An 18,278-nucleotide genomic window follows, 5' to 3' on the forward strand; every position below is an offset into this window, starting at 1 on the left:
TTTTTTTTTTTTTTTTTACTTGCCTGGACATTCTGACCACCATGAGGAGTTGTGCATGTTATCAAGGGGATAGGTTGTAGAATGCAATGCCGATTATACAGATACTTATCACAAAGTAACCTCAATTTGGTATTAGATAGTATAAATTCAAACCTTTTATGTTTAGGATTACCATTAAAAAATAATTAATTAATTAAAAATAATAATTATAGCTTCTTACCATGGAGGGGGCAACAGACACCATAATCATGACCAGTTCTCACATCACAGATAAAATTTGGAGGACATTGCGGTTTGTTAGGCTCTATTCCACATAGAAAAGGCCTTCCATTTTCTGGAGATGACAATGGCTGACCGAAGGGGCACAAATTATCAAGTGACCTTGCTTGTTTACCTTAAGGAAAAGAAATAACAGCTATTCAACAAACAGAAATAACTATCCAAATATTCATTTATGTAAATTAAATGATATATTAATGATTAAGTCAGATAGGGAAAAGGGGGGGAAGAAAGTCTAAATTTAATATACAAATTAAACAACTAAATTGAACTTAAGGCACATGATTGTTTATCCTCAAGTACAAATATTCCATAACCTTACATGTTGGAAGAGGAGGACATACATCAGATGAACAAGGAATTTCTTCTGTCTGACATTCCTGACCTGCAGGGCACTTTATATTCTAAATAAAAATAATTTTAAAAATAAAATTCACTTATACACACATGCAAATTAATATTTTGCTAAAATTCTTCCAATTCTCAAAGTTAATTTAATTCTGAATTTTAAAAAGATTCATTCATATATTTGATAAACAGAAACTATACAAAAACACATTTATAAAATAAATGTCTTTCTATGTTATTACCAACTATTTATAAAAAGAGACAGAAAATGCTAATAAAGAAAATTTATCAGTATTATTATTATTTATAAGAACTTTTTTTAGTTCTTGTGTATAACACTGTTTCATCACATAAAGCACTGGTTAGGCCACATCTTAAGTATGGTATACAAGTTTGGAGACTTAATTTCAGCAAGATGACCTGGTATAAAAGGTGCAATATACAGTTAAATAGGGAACCCTACTCCCTCTACCTGAGACTGGCTAATCTTTGCTCCAAGTAAACAGGCCTTTAAGAATTCCTCCATTCTCCAATGGGATTTTAATCCAAAATACCATTTAGATTTCTGCTTCCACCTCCCTCAGCAAAGAAGATATCAGCAGCAGTTTCTGCTAGTACAAGGTCATCCTTTATGCAGTCTGTAGCAAATGCATCATGTAGCCTCAAATTTTTTTATGAAATTACTCAAAGTTTTTAAGACACCTCCATAGCCGGGAGCAGCAATGCGTAGCACACGCTTCTTGATTAGATCAGGGTTCAAGCCCATGACCACCAAATAAGGAAAGGTCATGGAATGACCACCGCATATCCCTGGAGCAATATGGCCTTAATTGCTAATGCTCCTAAAAAAAAAAAAAAAAAAAAAATTAATATTTCCACAGTATAGTTATAGCACTGTCCTCACATGCATTAATGGTCATTAACTTATTTTGCCCTTTGTAAACATTAATGATTAGCCATCATCAGTGGAAAAAAAAACTTGAACTATACAATTATGCAAATCTACTTTCAAATATCTTAAAAATCTACCCATATAAGAATATTCCAAAATTTCAAGTATCAACAAGTATCTAAAATCACAAAATCCAGAAGTTATTTTTAATCAACTCTGCCTAGTTTTGTAACATAAAAAATATCCAGAAATCCTAACCATTTGTAATATATATATTATTTAATATATATAATTTTATGTAATTTAATATATATATATTTTGTGTACCATTGGCTTAGATTTTACATTTTCTGGCTTTTTTTTTTTTATAAAATAGTATTTAATTTTATTTAAAATTTATTTAATTTTATTGACAAATGGCACAAGACTGGGTTGACTGTCTCACGTTGATCATCTTGTTTGTTGAACAGACAACGAACAAGTTTCACATTGCATTTTCAGGTGTACTTATGACACATGGTAAATTTAATGTTATGCTGAATATTTGTTTTCTGTTCTACTGTAAAATTTTCGTGCAACATATAGCATCAAATATAGTTTTCCAAATTACAGTATATATAAACAAATATTTCAATTAGAAGGTGCTGCAGTCTAGCTTGCTTATTTTTAGGTTAGGCTAATACTCATCTGACCTTTTTCATCATATTTGTATTAAAATTTTTGAATTTAATATAAAAATTGGCCTGAATATTACCACTTAGATTTTGCAATTTTTAAATTTTACCTAATTAATTGCATTTTCTTAATGGGAAAGTTGTTACCTATTGGTTTAGTCTAACAATGCCATTGTCAGTATTTCGGAAAGAAATCTAAACTGATTTTATCTGAAGAAAAGAAAAAAAGACTTAAAAAATAGCATGAGAGGAAACACAGCACATAACTGCACACCTACAACTAAATGTGTGTGTTCTGAAGACCAAACATCACCTACAACTGTTTATTTTTCCTTCTATTTTTTTTTTACTTCAATTACTTCAGATTTGTTTTAGAAGTATACTGACATTGATGTTTTTAGACTAAACTGATGATGGGGAGCAACTTTTCCTCTTAGTTAAAAAAGCAGTTGATTAGCAAAAATTTTAATTTAGGAATTGTAAAAATCTAAATGTATTGGGCCAACCAATTTTAACATTAAAAAATTTCAGACCAAATATGACAAAAAAAAAAAAAAAGGTCCATATGACAAATAGCCTAAACCTAAAAACAGCTAAGGGCTAAACTAGACAAAAATATACATAAACTGATGAGTAATTTATGGAGATATGCAACTTCACTTTAGCACTATGACAGGCTGGACAGTTTGAACATGATAAATTCTTGGGGCACCAGAAATAAATATGCAGTAAAATTTCCCAATTAGCTGATAAATATTTTACTAAAAACTAAGCACATAAAATCTGCCATTCTGGATGTTGTTGGTATGTTGTTTAATGGCACAAGGACTGCTAAGGCCATATTGTGCCTTATTCTATTTAGTACTGCAGTTGAAATGCTAAAATCCGTTAAATAATTGTGTCTGCTTCAATAATGCAAAAAACTCAGATTTGCATTATCTCCAATCAGATGAGATAATGTCTTCAAGATGCAAAAGAGAAGTGAAAATTGTGTTTTGATCATTAATGTAATGGTTACAATTTAGTAGTATATGCTTCACTGTAAGTATAGTCTGACAATATGTACAAATAGGCAAATCTTCCCCCATGAGCAGATAAATATGGGTTAGATGTATGCGCTGTATAAGCAAGAATAGGTGATCCTAGCCAGTATCACCTATTCTTGCTTATTTGATCTCATGCTTGATACTCACAACTGAGGTTCCCGCTTGAATTGCAGCAGCTTATTTCCACCCTGAACCTGCCAAATCTGCAACCATTGTTCTTCACACACACATTTTTTTATGACTGATTTGTAGTCTGTATATGGCACTTGGTAGCTAGGAGAGCATGCAGCAGTCGGATATTTAGCGGCTTGATCTGCATGTTCATTTCCTTTGATGCCTGCATGACCTGATATCCAACAGAAAGTGACTGATTGGTTAACAGCATGTAACACAATTATCTGTGATCTGATTTGCTTCAAGACAGGGTGGATTGGTTTGGATGAATTTTAATGCTGTTATTACACTCAGAATTGATCATTGTTTGCTTACAGGACAGATCAGATACATGATCTGTCCTGTAGCACAGACACTGCATTCCTTTGGAAGGGAGACAGAACTAGAAAAGTTAGAAGAAACTGCCGCTGTATATACTGTTGTACTAGTTTTTGAGCCATCAGGTGTGTGCGTGTGCGTGAAAACACTGAAAATTTTTAGCTACATGTGCAGCATGGAGTTTCCTGATGGTGAGATCTGTTGCTTGTTTTTTCCCCCATTGTTGGAAAGACAGATCACAGACCGGTATACAACTAGACCATGGAGGTTCATAAGTGTTTGTTTCCTGAAAGATATTATCTATATGCAAGTTCCAGCATTCTATTAGCTGTAGTAGCCTTATTCCAATTGGTTTGTTTTCGTTAGGTTTGTTGTCATAAAAGGTAGTCCACTGGGGCTCGAATAAGTATGGCCAGGTAGGATGAAAGGGAAGACTCCGAATTTTTGCTGCATGGTTGAGTAGCAACATTTTCCTACGAAGAGGGAGTGGAGGTTCGTGTGCCTCTATATACAGACTATGTACAGGGGATGTTCTGAATGCTCCTAAAACAATCCTTAGAGCACTGTGATGGATAGTGTCTAGCCGAAGTAGTGCACTTTTCCTAGCCGAGTCATAGATTGGAGCTCCGTAATCCAAGAAAGATCTAATTAAAACCCAATATAATCGAAGCAGAATGTATCAGTCAGCACCCCACAATGATAAAGATAGTGCTCTGAGGATATTTAATTTTTTTAAGCAAATGGTTCTCAGATATGAAGTGCTGTATGAAGTTTAATTTATTTTCCAGGATTAGACCAAGAAATCTGATACTATTGGAAAGAGGTATAATGAGATTTTTAAGTTGTAATTCAGGCTAGGGATGAATCTTACACTTTTTACAGAAATGAATGCAGTTTGATTTTTGTACTGATAAGCAGTAGCCATTGCGAGACGTCCACAACTCTATTTTGTTAATTGAGATCTGAAGCTGTCTCTCAATAGAATTCATATTTTTCCCTTTGCACGAAATCATAAGGTCGTCTGCATAGTGATATAATTCAACTGTGCTCAGAATATCCTGGATTATGTTGTTTATTTTAAAAATAGAGTAGGACTCAAAACAGATCCCTGAGGAATGCCTTTCTCTTGTATATGAATTTTAGAAAGAACCTGAAAGGTTCTGCCCTGGAGAAAGCTTTGAATTAACAAGGGAAGTCTGCCTCATAGTCCAAAGGTGTGAAGATCCCATAGAAGACCGAGATGCCATGTTGCATCAAAGGCCTTTTCTAAATCCAGACTTACCATAACTAGGTGGTCATTTCTGACAAAAGCATTTCTGATGTTTGATTCTGTTTTAGTCATCATATCAAAAGTAGATCTGTTTTGCCGAAAGCCACACTGATTTTTATGCAGAATGTTACAAGACTCTAAAAACCAGGTATACCATTTGCGAACCAATTTTTACAGTGTTTTCCTTAAACAACAAGTTAAGGAAATTGGACGATAGCTAACCAGATTAGAGAGAGATCTTTGCCTAGTTTAGGAATGGCTAATACAAGTGAATGTCTTCAAGAATGAGAATAAACATTTTCCTGAAAATTCTGTTAAAGAATATTAGTAGAGTTTGTAAAGCTGTGTCATTCAAGAGTTTCAGCATAATATAAAAAATACCATCAGGGCCAGCCACACTATTGGGTACTCTGCTAAGATTCCTTTAACTCGATTATTGTAAAAGGCTGATTATATGAAAGAGAGAGAGATCGGTATTGAAATCTGTATTGCTGAAGTTTTAGCAAAAGCTTCAGCGAAAGCATTTGCTATGTCTTTGGGGGGGGGGGGAGATATTTCCTGTCCATTACATTCCAATATGGGAGATGATGACAATGGATATTTAGCATTCAGAAGTTCGATTTTCCTCCAGATTAATCTAGTATCTGTGTTTTTTGTGACAGTGGAAGCGAACTGTATCCATGAATCTTTTGACCTTTCTTCTTATTTGTCTTGCTTTAGCATTGAGTTCCTTATAGTTTTTAAGGTTAATAGTAGTGGGATGCTTGCAGAAAATATTCCGAGCTTTATTCTTTTCCTTTATTACATTCTTCATTCCACCAGCAGTTTTTGTGCCTGCGTGGACGAGGGGATAACTGAGAAATATTTTTATCAGCTGATGCTAGTATCTGTTTTGTGATATGGTCAGTAGCTTCATCTATTGATTGATTCTAAATGAAGTGTTTATCTAAAATGGTGCTTAAGGAATGTGTTATCCAGTTTGCCTTTGAGAATTTCCATCATCTACGAATTTCCGGATAGTTTAAGATAGTTTGAAATTTGCAAGTGATTGGGAGATGATCACTATTATGTGGATTTTCCAATATTGCCCAATGTATACTTGGGTACAGAGTGGGGGAGCAGATAGATAGATCTATGGCAGAAGTATTCTGTGGGAAAATGCACACGAGTATGTGCACCTGTGTTCAGCAGAGTTAGATTGTGCGTGTCCAGTAATGTTTCTATTAGCTGTCCTCTTTTATCCATATGTAGACCTCCCCACAAAGGGGAGTGTCCATTAAAGTCACCCATCAAACAAATAGGAGGTGGTATCTGGGCAAGGAGCTCATTAAAGTCTCTGAGTATAAATTTTTGATTCAGCGAAAGATAAATAGAAACAAGTGATAAAATTATTCCAAGTTCTATACAGCAACAACTTCTAAATTAGTTTTCAAGGGGATTTGCCTAGATGGCATACTAACGGATACTAAAACCACCATGCACTACAGTTGCTGCATTTCTCTCCAAAGTATATATTTTTTTATAGATGGTGTCACTTGTGGAGTTAAAAAGGTTTCCTGTAAGTAAATGCCTGCAGGATTAAGATCTCCTATTAGGTCATAGAGCTCATCTGTATTTGTATGTAGTCCTCAACAATTCCACTGTAAAATGCACTGCATTATTCAGTCTTAGTGATAGGATGATCTGGTTGCTTTTTAGAGGCAGAAGTCTTATGGAGATTTTTTTTGGAAAGATAGGACGTCCAGTGTTCCTCTCTTCTTCAGCATAAATTTCTAATATAGATTCTTGTGTTGTTTCATCTGTGTCCATTACTGCAGCATTAGTTTGGTTCTTAGCAAAGGATTCAGCTTTTGTTATTGCTTTGCTTCACAGATGACTGAGGAACTGAAAGCAGAGCTCTAGCCCATTCAGCAAGCAATTTGTCAGGTGGCATTAAGTCATTGGTTTGAGTCACAACCGAGCGATATTTCTTTATCACATTAGCATATGTACGTGCTGGATTATCTTTCACTATTTGTTTTCTGGCTTCTTGATAAGTCACTTTATGTTCGACTTTATATTTGAATATGCAAGATGATCCCCTTGCAATTTGGGCAAAATGGAGATGCTGCAGTACAATCTGTTTGAACATGTTCTTGGGAACCACATTTTGGGCATACATTGTTTCCTCGACATGTTGTCTGAGAGTGTCCGGATTTCTGGCACTTATAACAGCGTACTGGATTGGAATATAGGGTTGGATATGACAATTTAAATAACCAGCTTTAACAGTATTTGGCAAGCTTGGAGTATTAAAAGTAAATATTATGCTGCGTGTTGGAATGAGATTGCCATCCCTACGAGTCAAAATTCTCTTAGCTTGAAAGATCTTTTGATCTTGCAGTTCTTTAACAAGCTCCTCTTCTGTTACATTCAACAGATCCCACTCAGAAATAACACCTTTGGAACTATTTAGGGTTGTGTGGGGAGAGATTAACAGGAATTCTCCAAAATGTTGTAACCTTTAACAATTCTGAGTATTTAGACTGGTATCATTTTGACAAGTAAATCTCCTGACTGTAATCTTTTGACCATTTTAGGAGATACAGCAGCATTTTCTAGAAATTGCTGTATCATAAATGGGGGAGAGTTTGTTCACTGGTTGACTACTTAAGGAACGAATGATTAGGAAAGTTGGATACTCCGGTTGTTGATTGTCTTTTTTTAAGCACACTTATGATGCACATTACATTGATCAGAGTAATACCAATCTATGGTATTTGAGCTCTGAGGCTAATGCTGGATAATTTTCTTTATCCACATTGGTTCCCTTTTGCCTGGGGGATTAGCTTTTCCACCCAGGTTACCGGTCCCACCATGAGGAGGCAGGAGCAGTGCCGGCTTGTGGCCAAGCATAGAAGTTAGTACAGTTAGTAAACTAATAAGAGTAAAGAATAAGGTACTTTTCTTTTCCTGGCTCTCTTTTTATACTTTTAAAAAGTCGAGATAATTAACAGAAAGATTTAGGAAATGAAATAAAACAAGGAAAAACTGAGTCTCCTTATAAAATCACTCTAGTACAAATAGCACAGAAGATCGCCTGGCCTCAAGATTTGCTTGGCACCAGGGGGCCCATTCTGGACGCAACACATGAGGTAACCCCAGCTGAAAACTAAGCAAAACAAGACAATGGCATTATCCCCGCCACTCTCAATTTCTCAATCCATTTACTATATAGCAACAACATTCCTTATAACAGAAAAGCACAAAGCTAGAGGTATTATCACTGGTTGCTACCTCTAGCCAATTTAATTTTATATCAGTTAGAATTTTGAAGAAAGCAAACAATCAATTATTGTAACAGCAGAAAATCATTTACATAATATTCTGATAACTGGAACAGTTATGTTCACATTTGGATAATTTCTTATTTTAAAGAGATTAATCTCTTCCTCAAAACAGTTAAGTTCATATTATTCAGTTTTCTCTTAGAATGTCTGCAATGCTATTGTGATATAATCTTTAATGTATCAATAACAACAATTTTGAATTAATTTTTTTTTACCTTACATGGATTTCTGCATTCACACAAAGGGCATCCCTCCTCATCAAGTTCAAAACTGTATGGACACAGCATTCGGCACATAAACCCAGCACATTTTTGGCGAACTGGAGAAAAGTTATTTTTAAATTATGTTACAGAAATTAAAAGTTTGGTATTTCAGAACATTATTAACACAAAATTACTGATATAATTTTAATAATAAATACATAAATCAGCCATTCTTGATAACCAGAATGCATGTGCAGAAATAATTCAAGCAATTGTCAAATGCAGTAGCACTAGCCTTTTCTACAAGAAATAAACTTTGAAATTTAATAAAAATTTGTTTGATTGGAGATTTTATAAATATATTATATTTGCTTTCCTACCTCACAACAAAAAAAATAAATAAAATTCTAAAATAAAAAGAACCAAAAATTTGGATGTACAGCTTGTTGGTGAATTTGGTCTTAAGTCACAACCAGTTCAGCAAATAAAAAAAAGTTGCATTTTTATTAATTTCAGTGTTTTTAACTAACAGTTTTTATTAACATCAGCATTTTATATTTGTCCATCTGGCTGTAGGCTAAAAGAAGTATTTTGTTTAATACTGTTTTTTTTTTTAAAAAAAAAGCAACTTGGAATTGTGCTGCATAAAAAATAAGATTTTTTCTTTCAGTAATGAACATTCTCATTTTCTAGCAAATATCATGACTGATTTTTGAAGAAAATGAAATGGATAAATAACACTAAACTAGTACTGCTCAGTGGAAATTAAAAAAAGGTAGTGAGTAATGGATCATATTCATTTGTTATCATCCCTTATCCGTAGCAGAAATTGTCTAGCCCACTTCATGCAGCTCTGAAGCCCTTCTACAGGGTGTCTCAAAAATATTGGTACAAACGTTTAGGGGAGGTAGGTAACATTTAAAGGAATGTGAATCGCATAGGAACCCATAACCGGAAATGTCATCGTAAGTCGGTAGACTGCGCTGTTCATCAGTTCACAAGAGGAAAAATTTCTGGTTTACTAATTCAAGCAGTAGTTGCCGCACGAAGAGCATGCATCGATATACGAACTGTGAGCTGGCAGACATGCACCTAGCAGTGGATTAGCAGAGGGCAATGGACGAGCCGCTCAACGAATTTATGGAGAATGCTTCTCAGACAGACATGTACCGGACCACCATTTGTTTGCGCGTGTGCATTAAAATTTGTGCGATTATGATGTTTGGCCTATGCACCACTGCTTTTCCCTGAAACTGCAGAGCTCCACACGTGGTGTTTGTACAAAATTCAACCCCTATTGATGTCTTAAACCTACTTAACCATGGAGCAAATTTCCATAGTCTTCCTGTATATTGCTGGATGATGGATGGTGTGATCGCACTTCTATTTCATGACAGCATTGCTGTCTATCTACTCTAGATAGCAAAGGCTACCAGCATTTGCAAGGATCAACAATCCAGTAATGTGATATCCAACAATAACATTCTTCATTAACAGAACTATGTGCCATTACAGGAAAAACATGTGTGGCTCATATTCCTTCCTTTATACCAGACTGTCATTTATCCAAGAAGATTTAAATGAACTATGAAAGCAGAAGTGTCCAGATACTTTAGGGTAGCATACATTTCAGATGTTTATTTAAACCTAAATCAATATTTTTATTATCCATTATGATTTGCAGATGGAAACCCTCCCCTGCTGGATCTTCAAAGCTCTATTGAACTTTTGCATGCTCACAAATCTGTTTATTTCATCTGTTATTAACATAATGCCATTTTAATAATAAAGCTATAAACTCCTCTGAACAGGAGCCATTAAACAGTATAAAAAGAAAAATTTTTTGTAGCAAAGATTTTGGCAATTGTATTTATAAGTATTAAACCCACTGTGAAAGTTTTGTGCACGAGAGATCAATGCCATGATATCGAAAGTATTTTGCTATAGTAAGCTTATAAACTGAAGTTTATAAGCTTAGTACAGCAAAATATACATCCTGCTATTAGCAATGTAGATCCTGTGCAGGCACCACAGATTTATTAATAGCTGCTTGGACAACAAAAGAGGCAAAGCCAAATTTCATAACATATTTCAACATGAATATTTTCAACTACCTATATATGCATTTTCTATCCTTCTGATGCACAAGACATTCCATGATTTAATCAATTTACAGCTTACAGTCTCTTAGAGAAATTATTGCTATTAAATATAAATTAAAGACTGGTGAAATACACTTACCAGTGCAGTTGACTAGATTAAATGATGCTACCCGAGTTCCTGGTAATTCAAATCCTTGCTGATCAACACACCAACATTTTCCTGTGTCGCTGCTACACTGTACTGGTTTAAATTCTCCATTTGCCTGACATTCAGGAATAAACACATTATCAGATCTAATTACTTGTAACTGACTTTCCACAAGTTTCTTTAGCTGCTGACATCCTGTAAGATGTTATTATATGAGCTGTATGAAATTGCTAATGACTTATATTACTAACTTTTTCATAATACAGAATGCATTCCAAAATATAATGCATTTCAAAATATAATACAGCAATAACAATTTATAGAATTTAGAGATAGTAAAAAAAAAAAATAATAAACTCCTTTTTCAAGAAAACTATTAATTTAATTTGTAAAAGTTACATAACTCACACTGACTATAAAGACCAGGGCCAGCTGAAGAGGGTATAATATATGCACAGCGCGGGAGTGCCAGATTGAAGCAGACAATTTCTGCAACTTCCAGAGAAAAGGAAAATCAGTTTCCATCATTCATACTTTCCATGTCACCAAAAAAGTAGCTATCCAGTTACACTTTGAACTTTACCAAACTATCTCCCACGACCACTGTAGCAGGCAATTCATTTCAATGATATACAACATGCTGCCCAAAAAGTAAACATGGATGCATTATGGCTGGTGTAACTCTGCAAAACCCTCACAACAATAACAACAAGCATAACTATCAAGAGAATTAGCCTTCTGTTACTACGTAAAAGTTTGAATCTGTACCCCTTGCCTCAGTTCCTCTCTCTTCTACTGGTGAAAATATACCTCCCTTGTTCGTTTTAATGATTTCATTCAGGGTCTTATGTCTGTATCAGGTCTCCCCTTCAAGATTCTAGTTATTAAATCTTTGCATTCCGCACCTTTTAAGCAGTTCTTCACGTCGATATCAATTACAATCCCTTACCAATCTAGTTACCCTTATAGAATCTGTCTCTGTGTGTGTGTGTCAAAATGTTTACTAAAGTCAAGGTAAATAATATCAAAGCTGTTTCTTGGATCCAAGTTTTTTATGACTTTGTTATACTGATAAAGTCACTGGTCTGTAGTTGCCCATCATATCTTTTGCACCTTCTTTGTGGAGACTTTAACACATCCCCAGTCAAGAGGATATCATCCCAGAGTCAAGTGATGCATTCCCATGCAGCATTTTTCAGCATAACAGAATCTATACCATCCATCTCTGGAGCTTTATCTTTGCTTGGCTTCCATAGTTTTTCAATACATTCTGCTCTGAGATTGACATATCAGTTGATCAACAATGGCTTGGCACCCTGTCACTGATCCCTCGTGATATGGTCTTTTAACTATAAAGATTGTCACAAAATATATATTAAACTCATCTACCATTCTTGCTGAGCTTTGTGTCTTTTCCAGTTTGATCAAGTAAGGGCCTATCTGTTTCATTCTCTTCTTTTTGTATTCACATATGAAAAGAATCAGTCTTCATTTTTTGTTAATTTTTCTAATGATTTTTTGAAAATTTTACCATGTTTTTATTCACTTGTCTGGAGCAGCCTAAAAAAAAAATTTTGTTAATTACAATTATTAAACACCTCTTGGAATGTTGCACTGTACAACATAACAATTTAACTGCTATGAGGTCTAAGTCTGGCATCACAGCAAGGGCCATGAACTAAAGTGCCTCATTGGGCTGGCTCATCTTTTTCTGTAGTAGACCCGTAATTGGAGTAACATTAAAAATAATGATGTGTTGGGATATCAAGCACATCTGCAAACGACACACAGCTTAGTCAGGGTAAAGAAACATTTTCATTGCAAGGAAACAATCAAGGAAATAAACAGTTCCAGTAATTTGTATAGAAGAAATTATTACACTGGACAGCAAACCTGGTGATCAGCTACTAAATTCAATACTGCGATTAACTATATTGAATGGTTTAGTTAAAATGTATAGTTTGCCAATAGGAGATGAATGTCTCAAGGAAAATTATATATAATTATTCCTTTGCTTTTGAATTATTTCAAAAGTTAAAAAAATTTCATTAATGTGACCCAAAGACTTAAAAAGAGAAACAGATAGTAAAAGTTAGCATTTTAGACTGAACAGATTTGGCCATGGTGGAGACCTAGCCAAAACCTGACATTTAAACTGACCATGAGCTAGATGGAGACACTTTCCACAGGTGCTGCACTGGGAGGGGTCAAGGTGTGTTTTGTTTTAATTGCGGTCCCAAGGGTTTCTCCTATATGCTGCAATAGCATCTGAAAAAGCATCAGGCCAAGGTCGGCAAGTGTATGTGTTATGGTGAGTGCCGGCACTTGGCAACTTCGTAGATGGGCACCTAGTGCCCTGACTTCCAACCTTGGCCATGAGGAAGTGTGCCAGGGACTACTTTCTAGCTGAGATTCTTCTTATTGGAGCTATCAGGCAAGCCTGGGAGCCCCCCTCCCAAGGTATTGAAGGAACTGGGAGGGGTACAAAACTTTATTTCCCTGGGTGCAGGATTCCTCATCCAGGCTCTGTCCTGGGATAATGTGTGTAGATAATTTGCACATTTCACTATCTAACCATTAAGATACCACATAAAATACATATCCCCATAGCTAAAAGTCGCAATGAAATCTCAGCAAAAAAAAAAATATTAGCAATTAGTAATGGCACATGATGCAAGGAATCAAGCTCATACAGCACCAAAAAAAAAAAAAAAAAAACCCCAACCTTTATCCATCTGATCTGTCCACTCCTGTAATAATTTGTCTAATTCTTCCTTAAATTTATTCAAACTATCCACCTCCATGACATCAGATGGAAATTGATTCCAATAATCAGTCACACTCTTGCTGAAAAAAAAAATTTTTGCATGTCTATCCTATAACCATCCTTCAATTTATATTTGTGTCCCCTCGTGTGTGGTCGGAAAAAGAGGTCAACCATGCAGGTCTCACTTGCAGATGACTAGCTCCCAATATGTGCAACTTACAGAATTGTCTCTTATAATAACAGTACCCTTTTATGTTCTTGACTAATCTTTTTGTTCTTCTCTACACCCATTCTAATAGATCTAATAGATCTGGAAACCTCTTAAAATGAGGTTTCCAGACTTGTATGCAGTACTCAAGATGTGGCATAACCATTGTCTTATATAATGAAACAATCACCTCCTTGTTCCTGCTGACAAAGTTCCTATATATCATTGACCAGATACCATAAGCCGTCCTAGCAACATGTCTACAGTGCTCAGAGAATTAATGTTGGATTATACAATTACCTCATGTCTTTTTTTTTTTCTTTCTCCATTACCTTGAGTTCAGTACCACCCAATTGATATGTTATTCTGGAATTACTGCTACTTATATGCAGTACCTTGCTTTCTTCAAATGTTAAACTATAATTTCCACTGCTCAGCCCATCTGTTCAATTATCTGATGTCTTGTTGCAGTAGCATATCTTGATCGCTACCATTAACAATTCTGCCAACTTCATATTAAACTTGGTATATCTTCATCAATATTGTTGATAAATATTTAAAACAATAAAAAGATCCCAGGTCTGAACCCTGAGGGATTGTGGAGGCTTTGATAAAAAATAAATAAACAAACCCAGACCTTCCTTACTCCACAGGGTATCATTATATCAGAAAAACAAGAAAAGTAAGAAATTTGTTATTCTTGATCTTTAAGGTCTCCACAAAGTGAATGAAAACACATTTCTTTATCTAATTGTACAGATTGAGAGAAAAAAAAAAAAAAATTTCAGTCTATCCTCCACCAATGAGCCAACGAACTCTTTAGTGATTTGTACCACCCTGACCAAAGATAATAAGGTCCAAATTTACTTTATGTTCCTCCGGTCTATACACAGGAAAGCGGTTTAGAACTTTCAGCATGGATAGCAGCTAACGTAATTCCAAATGTACCTGGAGTAACGGTAGGGGTCTTTAATATGCCTATTCCCATACTAAGGATGCATAAAAAGTTATATGCAGCAATGGAAACACTGTCTATTCCATCCTAACGTCTATCTACATTTTCATTACATTCCCAACATTTAGCTAAAATGACTATCATAAACACTTCAAATGTCTGGAGTTTCGTTTATTCCTCTTTGCTACCACAAAGAACTCTACAATAATTGAGTAGTCAACTTGCATAAACATTTAATCGTTACTGTCAAGTCATTTTTTAGTAACAGCGTCCTTTTATTTTAATAAAATCGCTGAACTAGAAACAAACTGATTAGAATAAAAAAATAAAAAAAAAAACCCGAACTACATTGAACATGCAGGCCCAACGTATACAAGTGGTCAGGAGCGAGGGTACAGAAACACACGCTCTTTCAGTGCACCGTGGTTTAAGCCTGCATGACTGATAATACAGTTGTGCCCCCGTATCCGCTGATTCATTACCCGCGATTAACCACGAAAAAAAAAACTTACCACGTACTACTCGCGTGTCTAATACGATGTTTCCCTTTATTTTTTACGATGTCGCGTATGGTTTGGTCATCAACATTATAATGGTTCTTTAGAGATTTAACGGATGCACCGTCTTCAAACTTTTGAATAATTCCAAGTTTTTGTTTAATTTGAAAGCACAACTCTTGCGTTTGTCCATCATTTTCGCGATTTCTAAAACAAAAAAAAACAAAAAAAAAAAAAAAAAAGTTCCGACATCCCTGACATAAATGACGAAAAAAAAAAAAAAAAAAAAAAAAAAAAAAAATTGTCCATTTGCGGTGCGACGGAACACAACAATCGAGACGACGCACTAAATCAAACTAAACATTTGGTCTTTTTTTTTTTTTTTTTTTTGAGCGGTAGGAGTGAAGACAGCGGCGGGGGTTGCAAGATAATAGGTACACTAACCTCCCATGAAGACTTATAACGCCGGTTCTTGTCGCTTATTTACGACTTGCTGTTTATACCTATTGAAGTGTCCTGGTTAATCCAATCCCGGTAAATCGAGATTCTGTTGTACTTCATTATTACCGTATTTAATGTTGGTAATGTCTTACTGTGTGTTTAATTTATCAATTAAACTTTATTATACGGATATATGTACAAGAAAATCACGTTATATATGGGGTCAGCAGGTGTTCGCTTATATCCGCGGTTTCAGCCATCCACGATAGTTCTTGGAACGTATCCCCCCCCCCCGGATACGGGGGTCTTACTGTACTTAAATGATTATTAAAAAAATAATTAATGAAAGTTTTTTCTCACCTAGTGTTAATGCTGGAGTATAAATAAATAAAAACGTCTGATACCGCGCTTACCAACAAATTTCATTAAAAATAATAATCATCTTAGCCACTCCTCCAATTTCGTGAACTTGCTTCCTTGAATTGTTTGCTACACAAACTTCACATGTTATCAGCTTTCTCACTTATTTTTCTGAAAGTGCAGCCTAATATATTTAGGTAAATTAGGTTTATTTACCTATCACACATCCCTAGCTTTGAAATCTAGCCCAGTAACCGAAAGAGATGATTTCACTCACTACTTCCCAGAGTAGAAAGATACTACTCTGTGCTACTTCCCCCAATTTAAACAGAATTTTAACAAAAGTTTTTTTTTTTTTTTTTTTTTTTTTTTTTTACCAACAAAGTTAGTCTCTCAATTTCCAGATTTAAAATTCCTATACTCCTATAATCTTCTTTCCAACATAACTAGCACTGTCTTCTTTCACATAACAGAAAGAATAGGAGATAAGACGCACAGAGTCTGTGATAAGACGGATAGTCTAAATTTAGACGTATATCCGTGTGTGACATGTCACAAATTTCCAAAAGTTTTTGTACTATAAATGGATTATTAGATGCAGTAGCACAAACTAATGGGACAGTTCAGAATTATTTTTCGTGCTTTCTTTGTTTTTCCCCCTCACATGCTCTAGTTATTAAACTAATTCACCTTAAGACTCACTGTTAAAGTTTTATATTCTATACGTTTCCCAAAAAAAAGTTGTTAGTACTGTATTACCACGACAACAGAGAAAATAGCGACTAGGAAAGTCGTAGTGGAAATTCTAATTTTCGTTTTTCTTTTCATTTGCATATACATTCCAGTTGCGATTATGAAACTCCAATCACAATAAAGAACGTCTTTCACAAAAAAAGAGTGAAAGGAAAGATTCTCCTTGCCAACTTCATCTCTATTTTTTTTTTTTTTTATGAAAACCCCAAACACGAAAGGTATCAAAACCTATAGTACTTAGTACCGTGCATGGGTTGAAGGAGGAAGTATGGGGGGGGGGGGGGATGCCGGAAACTTTGCTCTAGAGACTAAACATAGGTTTCACCACTTCAAGCCTCCAATAAGCAAAGTGGTGGTATTTCACCGGTTGATGAAAGTCATCTCCCATCTATAGTACACAGTTATCTAAAACTAAAGAAAACAGCTGATTTATTCATTTTTAATAAAACCCTCAATATATATCCAATTTTTCCTTCTTATCGTCAGACTCAGCTTCTTGATTAGACTGATCGCTGTACTGTCACGACTTGTTGAGCTCAAATTCTGATCACTTTCATTGAATAGTATAGAATACTAATTATTGCAACTCTAAAAACCATTTCAAAGTATCAATATTACAAAAGCATACAATATTTACATAAATCGAATCAATCCGTAAGTTTTTGGAAAAAGAGAAGTGTACTTAACAAAATGGCTACTTAGTGCATAATACAGATAATACAATATTAGTACAGTATAGTCGATTAATGATACGGCATAACGGGTGAATGTATAGTGTGACTGCGGACAGCTTAAATTGTTTTTATGCCAAAGCAAAGGACCATAACTGACCGTACAAAACCTTAGTTTCCGGTGGGAAAACCGGGCAGCCGGCTTTCGTTACATTAGCATTAGTAGAGGCATATGATGCAAGAAAGCAAACAAACTTATACAGCATCAGCAAAAAAACAACACTTCCCATTCACTCTAAAAGTTTGCCCAGGTCTTCCTCTAATTTATTTAAGCTATCAAATTCCACAATGACAGATGAAAGCATGTTCCAGCAATCCGTAGACTAAGGAAATTTTCCTCACATCTATTCTACAACTGTCTTTCCTTAATTTGAGTTTATGCCCCCTGAAGTTCATAATCTAAGCAAGTGCAAGAATCCCATCAGCACTGAGCCTGCTCAAAACCAGTCAAGGCCTTATACACCTCAATCAGATTACCTCGCAGGTGCCTAGTCTCCAAATGATGCAATTTGCAGAACTTAGGTCTTTCTTCGTAAGAACACCCCTTTGTTCCTCACACCAATCTTGTTGCCCTTCTCTGTACTTGTTCTAGGAACTCTACATCCAGGCGCCTCCGTTGCCAGGTGGGCAGGAGCAGCAGTGGATAGCACACGCTTCTTGATTAGACTGATTAGACTGGAGTTCGAGCCCGTGACCACCAAATGCGGAAAGGTCAGGGTTTGACCTTTCCGCATATCGCCGGAGCAATATGGCCTTAGTTGCTAATACTCCTAGAAAAGAAAG

General features: G+C 35.3%; 1 protein-coding gene across 1 annotated transcript in view; it reads right to left on the reverse strand.

Moving 5' to 3' along the window:
- The window catches only part of LOC150088423 (uncharacterized), a 291,584-nt gene that overhangs the window by 243,094 nt on the left and 30,212 nt on the right, over positions 1-18,278 (reverse strand). Inside the window, exons 3-6 of the mRNA XM_090370152.1 lie at positions 10,775-10,978; positions 8,546-8,649; positions 602-683; positions 221-394 (exon numbers count right to left, since the gene is read on the reverse strand). Coding sequence (XP_090226278.1) covers positions 221-394; positions 602-683; positions 8,546-8,649; positions 10,775-10,978 — 564 coding nt within the window. The remainder of the gene's footprint in view (positions 1-220; positions 395-601; positions 684-8,545; positions 8,650-10,774; positions 10,979-18,278) is intronic.

This window comes from Mastigoproctus giganteus, chromosome 3, assembly GCF_048544385.1.
Source record: "Mastigoproctus giganteus isolate SK-2022 chromosome 3, ASM4854438v1, whole genome shotgun sequence".
In the NCBI taxonomy this organism is placed as follows: Eukaryota; Metazoa; Arthropoda; class Arachnida; order Uropygi; family Thelyphonidae; genus Mastigoproctus; species Mastigoproctus giganteus.